Below are 14,971 nucleotides of genomic sequence, written 5' to 3' on the forward strand. Positions count from 1 at the left end.
CTGGGTCATCTTGGATTAGGGTGGCTGCACATACATTGCCTCAAAGATAGGCTCTTCAACTCTATCCGCTGGAGTGCTCCTTTACTTATATCTGCACATAGTAGTTTACCCAGTACAGATCTCCAATGAGGAATCTAAGATTCCTCTCTCTCCAATATTCAGGTAGCTGGTAGCTTCGGATTTGTGGATATCAAACTCACGTGACCAGTTACATCACAATGATTTACATAGATCTTATCGTACTACATCTTCCCTCAGATTTCTCTCTACTTGATTTAAATTATTCCAGTGGTTTGATTTTACTTAATTACATAGTCTGTGTAATCATTAACATCAATACTGTCATTTCCAATGTTCTCACCCGACCTCACTGTGGATATGACTCCCAGCATTCCCGGTCTTGAGGTGAAGCCCGGTCTTGGTTGGAAGGACTGAACTGTTAGTTCTCTATTTTTCTAATTCATTACTGGACTTTTTATTTTTGTTCTATTTTTTCCTAAGAATTTGTAATTATGAAGTAGCTTCAGGCTTCCTATCCCTTAAGCAGACTGTCTGTCCTGGTTTTAAGATTGACTGTTTCCACCCTCAAGTTACAGCATCTCAACTACTTTGTGAATTTTCTTGAGTTATTTTACTTTCTGTTAGTTTTCAGACATTTTGTTGAACTTGAGGCTGTGTTGTACTGGTAAATATTCATTATTCAGTGGTGTTGTTCTTTAACTAATTAGAACTAATTCTAATGCATCAGTACCTTTTCTGTGCAACTGAGGGTGGAGTTCAGAAATTATCACCTTTTGTTTATTCTAGACTGGCATCTCTTCTTTAAGTGAGGTCAAAATTGTATGATTAATTCCATCATCATGATTTACATAAACATTCTTATACCAGACTTAAGTCAATTCTCTATTTTTATCTTTATGTTTCATCTGTGCTAACACAAAACTTCTTTACATATACATAGAAATGCAAAGGCACCTTCAGATAACATGAAGCTAAGGAGAGAATGTATTTTCAGGCATGCAGGAATGGTGAAGCCTTGAGAATGACTCTGCTCAAGCTTTGGGCAGGATGGACATTGCAACCTCACCAAAAGCTTCCTTTCAACATTTAATGCTGCACAACATCACATGTGTCCAACAGGTGCTTCCTCTCCAACAACATTGCCACCCCAACAAACCTCACACCCAGAGGGCTTGACACATTACTGTACCTGGACCACTGGGACATCTTACAGTCTCACTGAATGGACTAGAAAGCTGCTAGTAAACCTGTCTGAGTGGAAACTCTCTGAGGTGTGACTTCTTCTAGAGAGAGGGGCTGAAACCCCAGATTCATGTAATTAATGACCCTTGGAAGGCTAAACTGATCAATTGTTAAAAGGGAAACACTGCCATCCGAGAAGTCCTGGCCATTGGGTGTTGATCCCACAAACAATTATGTGGATGGGCAATGTGAACGCGCGTTCCCATATCTCTCTTTGATTTCTTCTGTCCAGGTTCTATGCAATTCACTTCAAAAACCTTTCCAGATGATTAATTCCAGATCATAATAAAAGGAAATGGAATGTAGAGAGTACCTTTGATCAGCCCATATGTCCCCCAGCAAATGGTGAAAACTGCTCATGAATGACTTTACAATGCACAATTTCCATGAAGATGCTGCAGTTTTTTTACTTCTGACCATAGTTCAGAGCTGACCCCATTTGTTTGTAACTTAATGTACAAAATCTCAGGCCATTGGGCTGAAACATTGAATTTGAAAAGCAATATTTTATGAATTATAATGAGCATGTTCATTGAAGATAAGAATGCATGAATGATTAACTTATCTTTGCCAAAATTGGTTACCAGCCATCTTTGCATTATGTACTGTAACTATGTTTTCCATGATCAATTGAAAAAATGTTATGCCTCTTCTACTTGTGGGCATGGTCAGAAACAGATCAAAGATGAGTTCACACTTCAAGTAAAACTGCTGCATTTGTCTAAAAGCACATATTGAATATCAGCGTTTAATGTTAAAAGGTCACCTTTGTACTTGGAGATGAGTCCAGCATTAGGTTCCACCACTTCGTTGTGAATTGAAACACCTGGATGCTTGGAATGAATTTGCTCAAGAATTGCCAAGTCCATTTCCCCTGAATGAAGAAATAGAAAATTACTGAATATTTACTTCCAAATGTTCATTAAGTCAACCTTCCAATTGAAATATTTAAGCTGCAGTAAAACTGCTAGAATTTCACTTGTTCATTTCAAATATATCATACCATAACTGCCAATTGAGTAGAGTTCAAATCAACATGTTCCTACAAAAATGAAGAATAATAATTGCAAGATGCAGGAATGTCAGACGATAACAAGTATTGTGAGCTTGGTCAAAAAGAAAAAGGCGGCATATGTAAAGTCTAGAAATCTGAAGCTAGACGGAACCTTCAAAGATGATAAAATAGCAGGAAAGAACTCAAGCAAAGAGTTAGGAGGGTTAAAATGGACCATGAGATGTCCTTGGCATACAGGATTAAGGGAAAAAAACCAATGCATTCTACACATACACAAGGAGCAAGAGTTTAGCGAAGTGAAGGGTAGGTTCACTCAAGGGGGTAAGGAGGAATTTATATGTGAAGCTGCAGAAATGAAATATTTTGCAATTGCATTCACAAAGGAGAATAACATGATGGTTGATGAGTCCAGAGAGCAGTATGTTGATATTCTAGGGCATGTTGATATTAAAAAGGTGGGTGATTCCAAAAGCGTTAAGATATGCCAGTTGTTACGATACAGAGTAAACCCTCCTGCTTAATTTAAAACCAGCAATAGACAAAGGATTTATCCCATGCAGTAATCTGTGAAAAATCAATCGGCCAAGAACTAGTTAAAGTAAAGATTAACAACGTTATTTCTTAAAGTATAACAAAGAATAATTAACTAACAACTATTTATGATTCCTTACTCTCACCTATCTTTTACCTTCCCTTCTATGATACTTGCGCAATAAAACTCCCAATTATGATTTATAAAGCAAAACTTCTAATCTCAAAACCAGGCAGCTTTCGGTTCTCTTCTGTATTTCAGTCTTCTTTTCTTCTCCTTGGGGATTCTGTTTAAAGGTTACTGATCAATAAAGGTATTTCTAAGAGAGCAATTTTTTCAGGCTGCCTTTTTACATGTTGGTAACTTAGCAGGTCTCCTCTCAACTGTTCAATTTTCCTCAGTCTTATACTCCCAAAGCATCAGATTGTGTCATTGGCTTTTAAGATTGTCAATATACTAAATTCAAACTTGATTGAATCTTGGCACTTTTTGGAGTATAATTTAAACTGATAGGCTTAATTCAAATCTGGTTCATCATTTCCAGGCAACCAGCTAATTTAGATTTTGACCAAGTGTTACATTGTTACTTTATTAAGAACACTTGGTGCTGTCAGGTAGCTCTACCAGCTTTTAACTTTCTTAAAGGTGCACTGCACCCATATCTTCATAACTCAATCCCCAGGACCAGTTGGGATCTATCCCAGAATTCTGAGGGAGTCAGGTGAGTTAATTACTGTGGTCTTGTTCAAAATTTTTGTGTCCTCATTTGTCACAGGAGAAGGCTCAGAGAACTGGTGAATTGCCAATGTTGTGGCATTGTTTAACAGGGAATTTAACCAGACAGTTGCGTTTTGAAGATCTATTGCAGGAGCATAGTATACAGTAAATGTCAGAGCACTGAGAAGCATTAGCATACAGACTCAAAATGAAAACTGAGGTATATGTACGGATTAGGAATCTGAAGACAGACAGAGCTTTGAAAGTGGCAAGGTAAATGGATATGGTGGTCAAGAAGGCAAATACCTTGCTTTACTTCATTAGTCAAGTGTAAAGATTGACAAGTTGTAGAATTTTAGTTAAGCGACATTTGGAATATTGTGTGCCGTTCTGGTTGCCTTATTACCAGAAGGATGTGGAGGCTTTGGGGAAGGTACAGAAAATAGTTGCCAAGATGTTGCCTGGTTTGGAGGATATAAGATATGAGGAGGGATTAGTCAAATGTGATATTTTTTCGCTTGAATATCAGAGACTGACAGGTGACCTGAGTGAAATTTACAAAATTAGGAGAGGCATGGATAGAATGGGTAGTTGGAGAGTTTCTTACAGGTAAATAGTGTCAATTATTAGGTGACATAGATTTAATATAACGTTTAAAGGAGAGACAATATTTACATACAGACTATGCCAAGTGCCTGGAACACACTGCCAGAGGAGTTGGTAGAAGCAGAGACAATAACTATTTTTAAGAGGCATCTTGGCTGACAAATGAATAGACAGATAATAGACGGAAGAGATTAGAGTGGTGCTGGCAAAGCAGAGCAGGTCAGGCAGCATCCGAGGAGCAGGAAAATTGATGCTTCAGGCAAAAGCCCTTCATCACCATTCCTGATGAAGTGCTTTTGCTCAAAACATCGATTTTCCTGCTCCTTAGATGCAGCTTGACCTGTTGTGCTTTACCAGCACCACTCTAATCTTAACTCTAATCTCCAGTGTCTGCTGTAGCCACCTCTACCTAGGCAATAGAGGGATACTGACTATGGAGGGGCAAAAGATTTTTAGTTTGTTAAGGCATCATATGTCAGCACAGTCTTGGTAGGTGAGGAATCTGTTGCTGTGCTGTTTGCTCTTTATTTGAGGCCCTTTGAGACCATCCTGCAATTCAATGAGATCATGACCGATTTTCTACTTCAACATGATTTTCCTGCGCTATAATTGTTTCCCGCAAAGTTTTTAATTTTCAGGAATCTATTTGTCTCAGGCTTGAGCATGGTCAATGATTAAACTTCCAAATATTTCTCTTCCAAATATTTACCACCCTCTGAGTGAAGAAATTCACTTATTAAATATAAAGGAAAGTATAAAGGAATATATTATATTGCTAATATAAAGGAAAACTGAAAGAGTTTTTAGATTTTTTAAGGACAAAAGAAAAGCAGAAGTGGCTATTGGGCCTCTGGAAAATGATGTGGGAGAGATAGCAATGGAGAACAAGGAAATGGCTGAGAAACTGAACAATTATTTCATGTCAGGCTTCATGGTGCTAGAAAAACTGAATGGCCTGAAGGTGGATAAATCCCCTGGACCAGCAGATAGCTGAAGCAATCGTTTAGGCATTAGTTATGATCTTTCAGGAATCACTGGAATCAGGGAGGATCCCAGAGGACTGGAAAGTTGCTAATGTGACACCCTTGTTTAAAAAGGGAGTAAGGCAAAAGATCGAAAATTACAGACCTATTAGCCTAACCTCAGTCGTGGGTAAGATCCTGGAATCCATTGTGAAGGATGAGATTTCTGAATACTTAGAAGTGTATGGAAAAATACGGCAAAGTCTGCTTGGCTTTATCAAGGGGAGATCATGCTTGACAAATCTGCTAGAATTCTTTGACGGAGTAACGAGTAGGTTAGACCAAGGAAAGCCAATGGATTTTATCTACCGGACTTCAAGAAGATCTTTGACAAGGTGCCACACAGGAGTAAGACAAGGGCCCATGGTGTAAGAGGCAAGGTACTAACATGAATAGAAGCTTGGTTGATTGGTAGAAAGCAGAAAGGGAGGATAAAAGAGTCCTTCTCAGTATCACAAGTGGTGTTCCGCAAAGCCCAGTTGGGACCACAACTTTTCACTTTATACATTAACGATATAGATGAAGGAACAGAGGGCCTTATGGCTAGGTTTGCTGACAAGACAAAGATAGTAGACAGACTATAGCATTGAGGAAGTGGGGAGGCTGCAGAAGGATTTGGACAGGTTAGGAGAGTGGGCAAAGAAGTGGTAGATCTAGTCCAGGATACTGTCAAGGTAAACTCACAATTGAGTCAGTAGCTAGGAAGGCAAGTGTAACGATGCAATTCGTTTTGAGAGAACTTGAACATAAAAGCAGGGGTGTACTTCTGAGGCTCTATAAGGCTCTGGTCAGACACATTTGAAGTATTATGTGCAGTTTTGGGCTCCATATCTCAGGAAGGGTGCACTGGCCCTGGAGCGTGTTCAGAGGAAGTTGACAAGAATGGTCTAAGGAATGCAAAGCTTAACATATGAGGAACGTTTGAGGACTCTGGGTCTATACTCGATGGAGTTTAGGAGGATGAGGGGGGATCTAATTAAAACATACAGAACACTAAATGGCCTGAACAGGGTGGATGTTTGGAAGATGTTTATATTGGTAGGAGAGACAAGGACTCAAGGGCATAGCTTTTGAGTAAAGGGACATGTTTTAGAACGGAGATAAGAAGAAACGTTGTTAGCCAGAAAATGGTGAATACATGAAATTCATTGCCACAGAATGCTGTGGAGTCCAGGTCATTGAGTATATTCAATACTGATTTAGATTAGTTCTTAAGTATCCAGGGGATTAAGTGTTACAGTGAGAAAGTGGGAGAATGGGTTTAGAATCTTATCAGAGAGGAAAAAGTGAAGACTGCAGGTACTGGTGATCAGTGTCAAGAGTGTGGTGCTGGAAAAGCACAGCAGGTCAGGCAGCATCCCAGGAGCAGGAGAATTGATGTTTCAGGTATAAGCTCTTCATCAGGAATGATTCCTGACGATGGGCTTATGACCGAAACATCGATTCTCCTCCTCCTCGGATACTGCCTTCCCTACTGTGCTTTTCCAGCACCACACTCCTGACTGAGAAACTTATCAGCCATGATTGAGTGGTGAAGTAGACTCGATGGGTTGAATGTCCTAATTTCTACTCCTATGTCTTACAGTCTATGGTCTAAGGCAGATTGCAAGGGTGGAGTAGCCCTGAGCACTGAACGTTATGGTCAATGGTGAATAAGGTGGGATACAATGTGAAGAACTTGTTGATGTCAAGAGCAAAAGGTTTTATTTTATAACCAAATATTGAATGATGAAACAAGGTTCTTGCTAGTGGCGCAAAATCTATTTGCATGTATTAACATGCTTTAATATCACATTACTACCTAATCTCACCCGACTTTGATATAGTTCTCATTTTTCCAGCTGCCAGATAGAAATTAAACAGTGACAGATGTGAAAGTCAGTTATTTCCTGGCAATGCAGCCCTCCTCTTGCTTCCCACAACCTCCTTCTTGGATGTCAGTCATCAACATCTGAGGGCAAACATCAAGGGCTGTGAACTCAGACACCACCACCCACCTGCACAGAATCAGACATCTGGACAAATGTGAGAGAAAATGGCATACAATACAGCAGGTATTAGGGAAGAAGGAGAAATGTAGGTCTTTATTTCACAGAGAATTAAATATAAAACTACAAGGTGCCAGTTAGACAACAGCTGGAGTATTGTGAACACTTTTGTTCCCCTTATCTAAGATATACTTGCTTTGGAGGCTCTGTAGCTTAATTCTAGGTATGGAGATATGAATAGCTCTCAGGAACCAAGGGTGCAAAAGGTATGTGGAGAAAGCTGGAAACAGGGTACTGGGTTGGATGATCAGCTAATAGCAGAACTGGCTTGATGGGTTGAACGGCCGACATCTGCTCCTGTTTTCTCTATTTGTATGTTTCTGTAAAGGGTTTGCCTTCTGAGAAGAGGTAGCTGTGATGAAGCTGTCACTGTAAGAAGTTATTTTTGTCTTGTTTTTTTCTTAAGCGAGATTGTAAGGCAGAGACGCAGTGTTAGAAGAAAGTGAGGACTGCAGATGCTGGAGATCAGTGTCAAGAAGTGTGGTGCTGGAAAAGTTTAGCCGGTCAGGCAGCTTCCGAGGAGCAGCAGAGTTGACATTCCAAGCATAAGCTCTTCCTCAGGAAAAGGCACAGAACTGGCTAGTTAAGACCACTTCATTAACCTCCTTGGGAGACCTTAGGGTTTTTATGAACAGGAAAAGTGAGGACTGCAGATGGTGGGGTTTTTATGAACAGTCTGAATAAACAGCTTTCATAGATTAGGGCTTTGGGGTTTTGGTTTTCAGTAGCATCAGAAACTATTGGGGTCTCAACATAGTTGGAAGCTTCAGTGAATGTCTCCTAGCTGTAACTCTCTCTGAATTTTCTCTTGATCTTTTTTTTTCCTGGATTGGAGAACTGCATGTGAGAATCTGTGCCTAAATTTTCCTTTTTTGCCAAGGGGTGTGTTGAAGGGATGTTACTGTATAGGAACATTTAATTAATGATAGTTACTGTATCTATTAATCTGTTAAGTTTTCCAAAAGAGTTGTTATTCTAAATTCCTCTTTCTTTGGTTATATTTTAACAGCATGTTCAAGTAAATTTTGTTTTGCTTAACATCATTTAACTAGTCACATTTCATCTGGAACAGATGCTTTACACTTGCCTTTAAAATAAGTAAAGGCCAGGGTCTTGGCTACCTTCCTAAAATATTTTAAGAGGTCCAGGACAAATTATGAGGCCTGTTGTCCAGATTAAAATCCCTAATTCCAAGTTGGGTTTTGGATTGTTGAACTCAAAGGCTTCATAGAGAGGAGGTGAAGTTAGAAGGTTGGCTTAATGAGGATAGTGATGACGAGCAAACCCATCGTAGTCAAAGGCCTGGTCAGGATCCATTTAAGTATGTCCAAGCTTTGCCTAAAATCAACGAGAAAAATGTAGAAGCCTTTTTCATTTCATTTGAGCAAGTGGCTAAACAAATGAAATAGCCAGTGACTATGTGGATATTGTTGATCGAAGCAAAGTTAGTAGATAGATCTAGTGAGGTCTTTGAATCACTATCAGAGGAGATTTCTGGGGAATATAATGAGGTGGAAAGTGCCATCTTGAGTGCTTACGAGCTAGTGCCTGAAGCCTACAGACAACGTTTCAGGAATCTGAGGAGGGACCCTGGTCAAACCTGTGTAGAGCTTGAAAGGATCAAACAAAATAATTTTGGTAATTGTAATTATAATTATAAAGGCATTGAAAGTTAGTCATTCATGTAACAGTCTCAGAGAAACAATTATTTTGGAGGGGTTCAAAAATTCACTTCCTGAAGTAGTAAGAACTCATGTAGGAAAGTGGAGCATTAAAACCGCAAAACGAGCAGCTGAAATGGACGGTGATTATGAGTTGGTTCATAAATCAAGGCTTGGATTCCGGTATCAATTTCAATCCATGAGGGATGGAAATTGTGGAAAAGAGAAATGCTCAGGTGGTAAGGAAAAAGGAGATCATATTGAAATTAATGAAGGTAGTTTACCACAGGGTAAAAAGGAAACCCATGAGGGGAAAAGAGAAGTATAGAAGCTCAGGTGTTTTCACTGTAACAAAATAAGCCACATGAAGTTGCAGTGTTGGTGGTTTAGAAAAAGGACTGGGAAGACGGATGTGGGATTCACAGGATAAGCTAATGAATTTTGTTGAAGTGGTAAAGGAAAGCACAGTGAAAGCTAAAAGACTGCAGCATAATGTACAACCTGCCTGAGATAAAAGTGTCAGATTGCCTTAAACAATTTACTTGCAAGGGTAAGGTTTACTCATACATGCCAGAAGGGCTTAGAGTCAACGTAATGTATATGTAATGCAGTGTACTAATAACATAAGACTAAAGATTTTTAAAATTGCAACCACCTTTTGTGCATTGGTAATTCATTTTTTTAAGGGAGAGGTGTGATGATGCTATGGCTTTACACTTTCCCTGTGTTTGCATGGGTTTCCTTTGGGTGCTGTAGTTTCTTCCCACTGACCAAAGATGTACAGATTAGGTGGGTTGGCCATGATAAATTGCCCATAGTGTCCAGAGATGTGAAGGATAGATGGATTAGCCATGGGAAATTCAGGGTTACAGGCATAGAGTGGGAGGTGGGACCTGGCGGGATGGTCTTCAGAGGGACAATGTGAAACCAATTGTCCAATGGCCTAATTATGGAAGATTCCATAATTCATAAGAAGATTTCTTTTGCCATGTAATTTTAGCAAGTTCCACTTCAAATTCAAATTTGATTTGCTTTTTCTATCTAATATTTATTAAGAAGTTTATAAAGATCTATGGGTAAATTTTGACATTGTTTGATTCACAGGTTAACAAATTAGTTAGGAGCAAATTACTGCAGATGCTGGAATCTGTACTGAAAGCAATAATTCTGGAGATCACAGTGGGTCAGGCAGCACCCAAGGAGAGAGAGAGAGAGGGAGAGAGAGAGCAAACTGTCATTTTGAGTCTAGATGACACGTCACCAGAGCTGAAGTGAAGTGTGAAGGGGGCAGCAATAATGCACTGGGAAGGGCTGTTGGTGTGCTGAGGGAGAAAGATATTGATAGCTCAGATTAAGTGATTGGAATGTGAGAATGACAGAACAACAGTTTGTCTAACTGCCAGACTGGAAAGAACAGGTAGTTATTAGTTATTGCAAAATGCAAAATTAGCTGCAATTAAGCTGTTGTTGATTTTGCCAGTAAAATTATATTCCATTGCTCCATGTGAAGTTTTTTGCTTATTCCCTTGTAACAATATGATGCAATAGAAATCCTGAGCAGATTTCCATGGTTACAATAGTAATAGCATAACCACAGCTATTTGCTGGAGCCTCAGTGCAATTGTATGTCTCTCAGGCAATTAACTGCCGAGTATCAGAGCTTTCATCCTTTTAAGGATTCCCGTGCATTATTCTTGTGCTTCCTACAGAATAAAATATAGAGGGTCTATCAACATTTAATACTTGATCTGTTTCTTTATATATCACAGTAAATGTATAGTTGAATACAGAATAATGGCGACTGTAAGGCCTACCTGAACCACTTCCTATCCCCAGCACATTTAGACAGGAGACTCCTCTTTTCCCGATACTGTAAATAAAGAAAATCTTCATTTTGAATATACATTAACTAACTTATATGATATTTCTAACACCAACGTAGGTCTTAATTTTAACATTCAAATGATAAGCTGTTGATTTATGCACCTGCAAAGCTAAAAGTGTCAAATTGTGCAAACAATGCCACTAATTGTGAACAAGAAAATAGTCTGAATTTAGCAACAGTAATATAGTGAGATTGTCAGCGTTCATCATTACTCAACTGAAATTAATTGCAATGGAGGCCGCTCATCAATTAAAATAGAAATGCCAAGTTCCTATCACTAATCCTGTGCATTTGGAAATGCAATAAATTAGAAATTATTTCATGGATGAAACAGTCTACCACTCTTAGTATTGTAGTAAACCCTTTGGAAAAGTTATATTTTTCTTTTATTTAGGTGTAACTGAAATTTTACTGACTTACCACGCTTGCACTTAATTGCCAAGCAGCATCACTAAATTTGTAAGTTTAATCTTATATTTGTTGACTGTAAAATTGACATTATGACAAGAAAATTAATGTATATTTTATTTTTCAAACGTTGTGATATTTTAGCTTCCATAGTAATCCCTTGTGTATGTCCCAACAATTTATTCCACAATCTCTAATATTTAAATGTTATTCCATCTCCAGCTTTTTCATCTTTGCTTCATGCTCAAATTGTTTAATTGCCACTCAATACTAACTGGTTTCAATGTTTCACTCTCCAAAGCACCTGATCCTTCCTCCAGTTCCATTAAGCCAAAACGTTGTGCTGGAACCTCGGTTATTTCTGCCATGTTAGCTTTCGCAGGAAATTCTACTTTTAACTTATATGACAATGTAATTAACCTGATTTTTATGATTTCTTTTTATGCTGTCATAGAATCACAGAATCATACAGCACAGAAACAGATCCTTAGGTCAAACCAGTGGGACACAGCTGCTTCCTGACAGAAGTCTTTGGGAGTTTCTTTGCCATTAGTCTTTGGGTAGAAATAATGTACAAGTGTATGGGGCAAAAGCAGGATATTGTCACTAAGCAATGACACTTATTTCAAAAGTCAGTGCAGATACAATAGGCCAAATGGCCTCCTTCCACATTGTAACACTCCCTGTGATTGCTTTTGCAGTAAAGAACCTGGTGTTCCCTTTAATTCATGATCACTCCATACCCAATTTTTTTTGTATATTACATAATAATCCTTAACGATTCCCCAATCCCTTATCACCACTCCCTTGGAAAGCACATTGATATTGAACCCTAATTATTCTTGGGGTCTTCACAAAAAATAAAAAAAACAAATTACCCAATTTTAATGTCTGATTAACTCAGGTAAAGAGGAAAGACTGACCAGGTTTCTATACATAAAAAGGAACCACCATTTGTTGCACATAGATAAGTTCCCATGACAGGCAAATAAACATCAATGATCAATTTATACTTCTACTAACTTACAATATAACTCTTTCTTAAATGCTACAATTACATGCGGGCAAATAAGCAGAGAAAAATATTAGGAAAAACAGTTACGTGACACAAGTCCATAGGATTCAATGAGATCGTTCTAATCTCTGATCTTCTTATTTAAAATACTTTTGGTTCTTTGCAATAGAAACAGGGTACTAGGCACATTAATTGTTCAGGCTCTCAGCCCTGTTTAGAGACAAGAACTTAACAGCAAATAGAGTGATGTGGTCTTCACAAAGCTGAACTTCAAAATTTACTAGCTGGTGTTAAGACTGAGTAATTTTAGTTCCAGACATACCTGTAAGTTTTGCCTACTCAACTCTAGAAAGAATTGTTGAATGTAGGAAATGCACATCACAGTTGCTGAAGAAGCAGAGGCAGGAAGCATTTGAGACATTTTAGAAAAACTGTGAGAAGTAAAAATACTATCCATCTATTAAAGTTTTAGATTTGTACAAGTTTCCAAAGACCAGTATTAATTTCAGATTTATGTATTTTAGTATTTGCATGCTTGTGGATTCTCATAAAACATCTCCAAAAAAGATTACTATAAGGTGTCAATGAAATACCAACTTGAATTATAAACTTATGGTCTTACCGCAAAGTATTCAGTGTATAGTTGGATGTGCTGTCATTTTGAGAGTGCTGGTCGGGTGACCTGGAGGAGCAGAGCTTGGGTCCAGTCTAGAACTGGCTGTGGACATGTGTGCACTGTAAATAAAGTGTTCCTGTTCAGATTTATCATTTATCTACCTGGTTCCAAAGGAAGAATCAACACACAAACTGGCAACGAGAGGGGATCTGGATCTGATACTGCCTGGAGTTCGGGATAAGGAGGTAACGTTGAGGGAAGTGTTTGAGAGGGGACTTGGGCCATGGTTGATCCAGGAAGGAAGATAATATTGCAGAGCTGGCCTCAGGTGGCTGTTGAGCCAATGGTTGAAGAAGTAAGCATGCACCAGAGAGCTACTGGAGTCATTGCAGACAATGATCTCAAAGGAACTCGGGCTGTGGGCAACGTCAAGAAGAACGATGCTCTTGCACAACTGATGAGGGAGTGGTCAATGTAGGACTCAGTCTGCGAGCAGCTGTTTGACCCAAGAAGGGGGAAAGATTCCCGCCAACAGGAAGATGAAATGGCCTTACCCAGCAGCAGCAACACAGGGCAACAACAGCCAACTAGAGAGGGATGTACCTGCAGAACAGTCAGAGTTTCCAAGAATCCCTATAGATGCCACTAGAAAATGTTCCTGAGATGAGGTGATGAACTTCTAGGAATTGCCATTCCCCTGAGAGACTGATCATGTCAGTGGAAACTCCGGGTAGGTTGTTTTCTTTTTCTATGTTTTTTCTGGATATATTCCAGATGATGTATTTGTGTTAAGTACGGTGCTTGCATAATAGTTATAGTTGGTGTATGTTTAATCATGGGAGTTTTAAACTAATGGATGAAGGGTGTTATATATGCAGTCGGATGTGCTGCCCTTTAAGAGAGGTGGTTATGTAACCCAGAAGAGTAAAGCTTGGGTCCCATCGGGACTATCTGTGGAGGTGTGAGGATTCTCCTGTTCAGATCTACTATTTGTCTCCCTGGTATATAATTTCTTGATTAACCTTCCACTTTGTGAAGACATAGGTAAATTACTCGATAAGAATCCTATCCACATCCTCATCTTAAATTATCTTGTACATCTGTGATCAGCCCTAACCTTTCTTTGGTTATCCTCTTGCCCTCAATGTGCAACTCAATTGGGAATGACACACAGAAAGGAGATAATTAATCTCTGTCTCAATCCAGAAAAGCATAGCTAACGTCTAGCTTCATGGTCCAACTGAGCTTCCTCCTGCACCTTGAAATGTTTTGAAAAATGTTAGGGCTGCTTGTGGTTGAAGCAGAATAAAGGGCTGTTGGAATGTAGGGGGAAGACTCTTAGCTGAAGCAGAAACTTCCATAGTCTGATATGTAAAAATAAATTATAAGCTAGAGTAATAATAGCCTGTATAGATGGAGTACATCCAAAGTAACAAAATTAAGATAACATGAAAAGAGTCTTGTGAAATGCAGGCAATAAAATCCTGTTGAATGCAGGATTTGCTACTTGTTAGAGATGGTGTGATAAGGTAGATCCTTATGAAATGCTGATACAAGCCTCCATACCAGGCAGGTGCAAAGTCTGGTATTTATCGTGGGATAGAAAGCAAGTGTTAACATCAATTAAGATCCCTAATTAAATATAGCCACATGTCATGTATCAAAATGGAATTTTAAGTATATAACATGAAGTGATTTAATTGTATTCCAGTGATGACTGGATTCAAGAAGCACCAATATAACACGAAGTTGAGAGAAGTGAGAACTGCCCTTCAAACGGATTCATGAATTAAAATAGCATTCATTTACTGCAAGAGATTTCTACTCAATCTTTATTAAATTAATACAAAGCATAGTTATTTAATGCAATTTGAGGGCTTTTTGTTTGTTCAGTTAATGTAATGGCAGTTTCACTGTGCACATACAGTCATACGGTGGGTTGCTCTTCGGAGGGTCGGTGTGGACTTGTTGGGCCGAAAGGCCTGTTCCCACATTGTATGGAATCTAAACACGCCATTTAGTCCAACGAGTTCAAGCCAAATATAAGTTTAAGAAGGGCGGTAAAGACAAGCTAGGGAACTGTAGACCGGTGAGCCTGACCTCAGTGGTGGGCAAGTTGTTGGAGGGAATCCTGATGGACAGAATGTACATGTATTTGGAAAGGCAAGGACTGATTCGGGATA

The 14,971-nt window shown here is 38.9% G+C and overlaps 1 protein-coding gene across 1 annotated transcript in view; it reads right to left on the minus strand.

Moving 5' to 3' along the window:
• Positions 1 to 14,971, minus strand: part of LOC122551717 (histamine N-methyltransferase-like) — a 38,831-nt gene that overhangs the window by 20,586 nt on the left and 3,274 nt on the right. The window contains exons 2-3 of the mRNA XM_043694073.1: positions 10,679 to 10,734; positions 2,030 to 2,137 (exon numbers count right to left, since the gene is read on the minus strand). Of these exons, the coding sequence (XP_043550008.1) occupies positions 2,030 to 2,137; positions 10,679 to 10,734 (164 nt within the window). The remainder of the gene's footprint in view (positions 1 to 2,029; positions 2,138 to 10,678; positions 10,735 to 14,971) is intronic.

The sequence above is a fragment of the Chiloscyllium plagiosum genome, chromosome 7 (assembly GCF_004010195.1).
Source record: "Chiloscyllium plagiosum isolate BGI_BamShark_2017 chromosome 7, ASM401019v2, whole genome shotgun sequence".
NCBI classification, from domain to species: Eukaryota; Metazoa; Chordata; class Chondrichthyes; order Orectolobiformes; family Hemiscylliidae; genus Chiloscyllium; species Chiloscyllium plagiosum.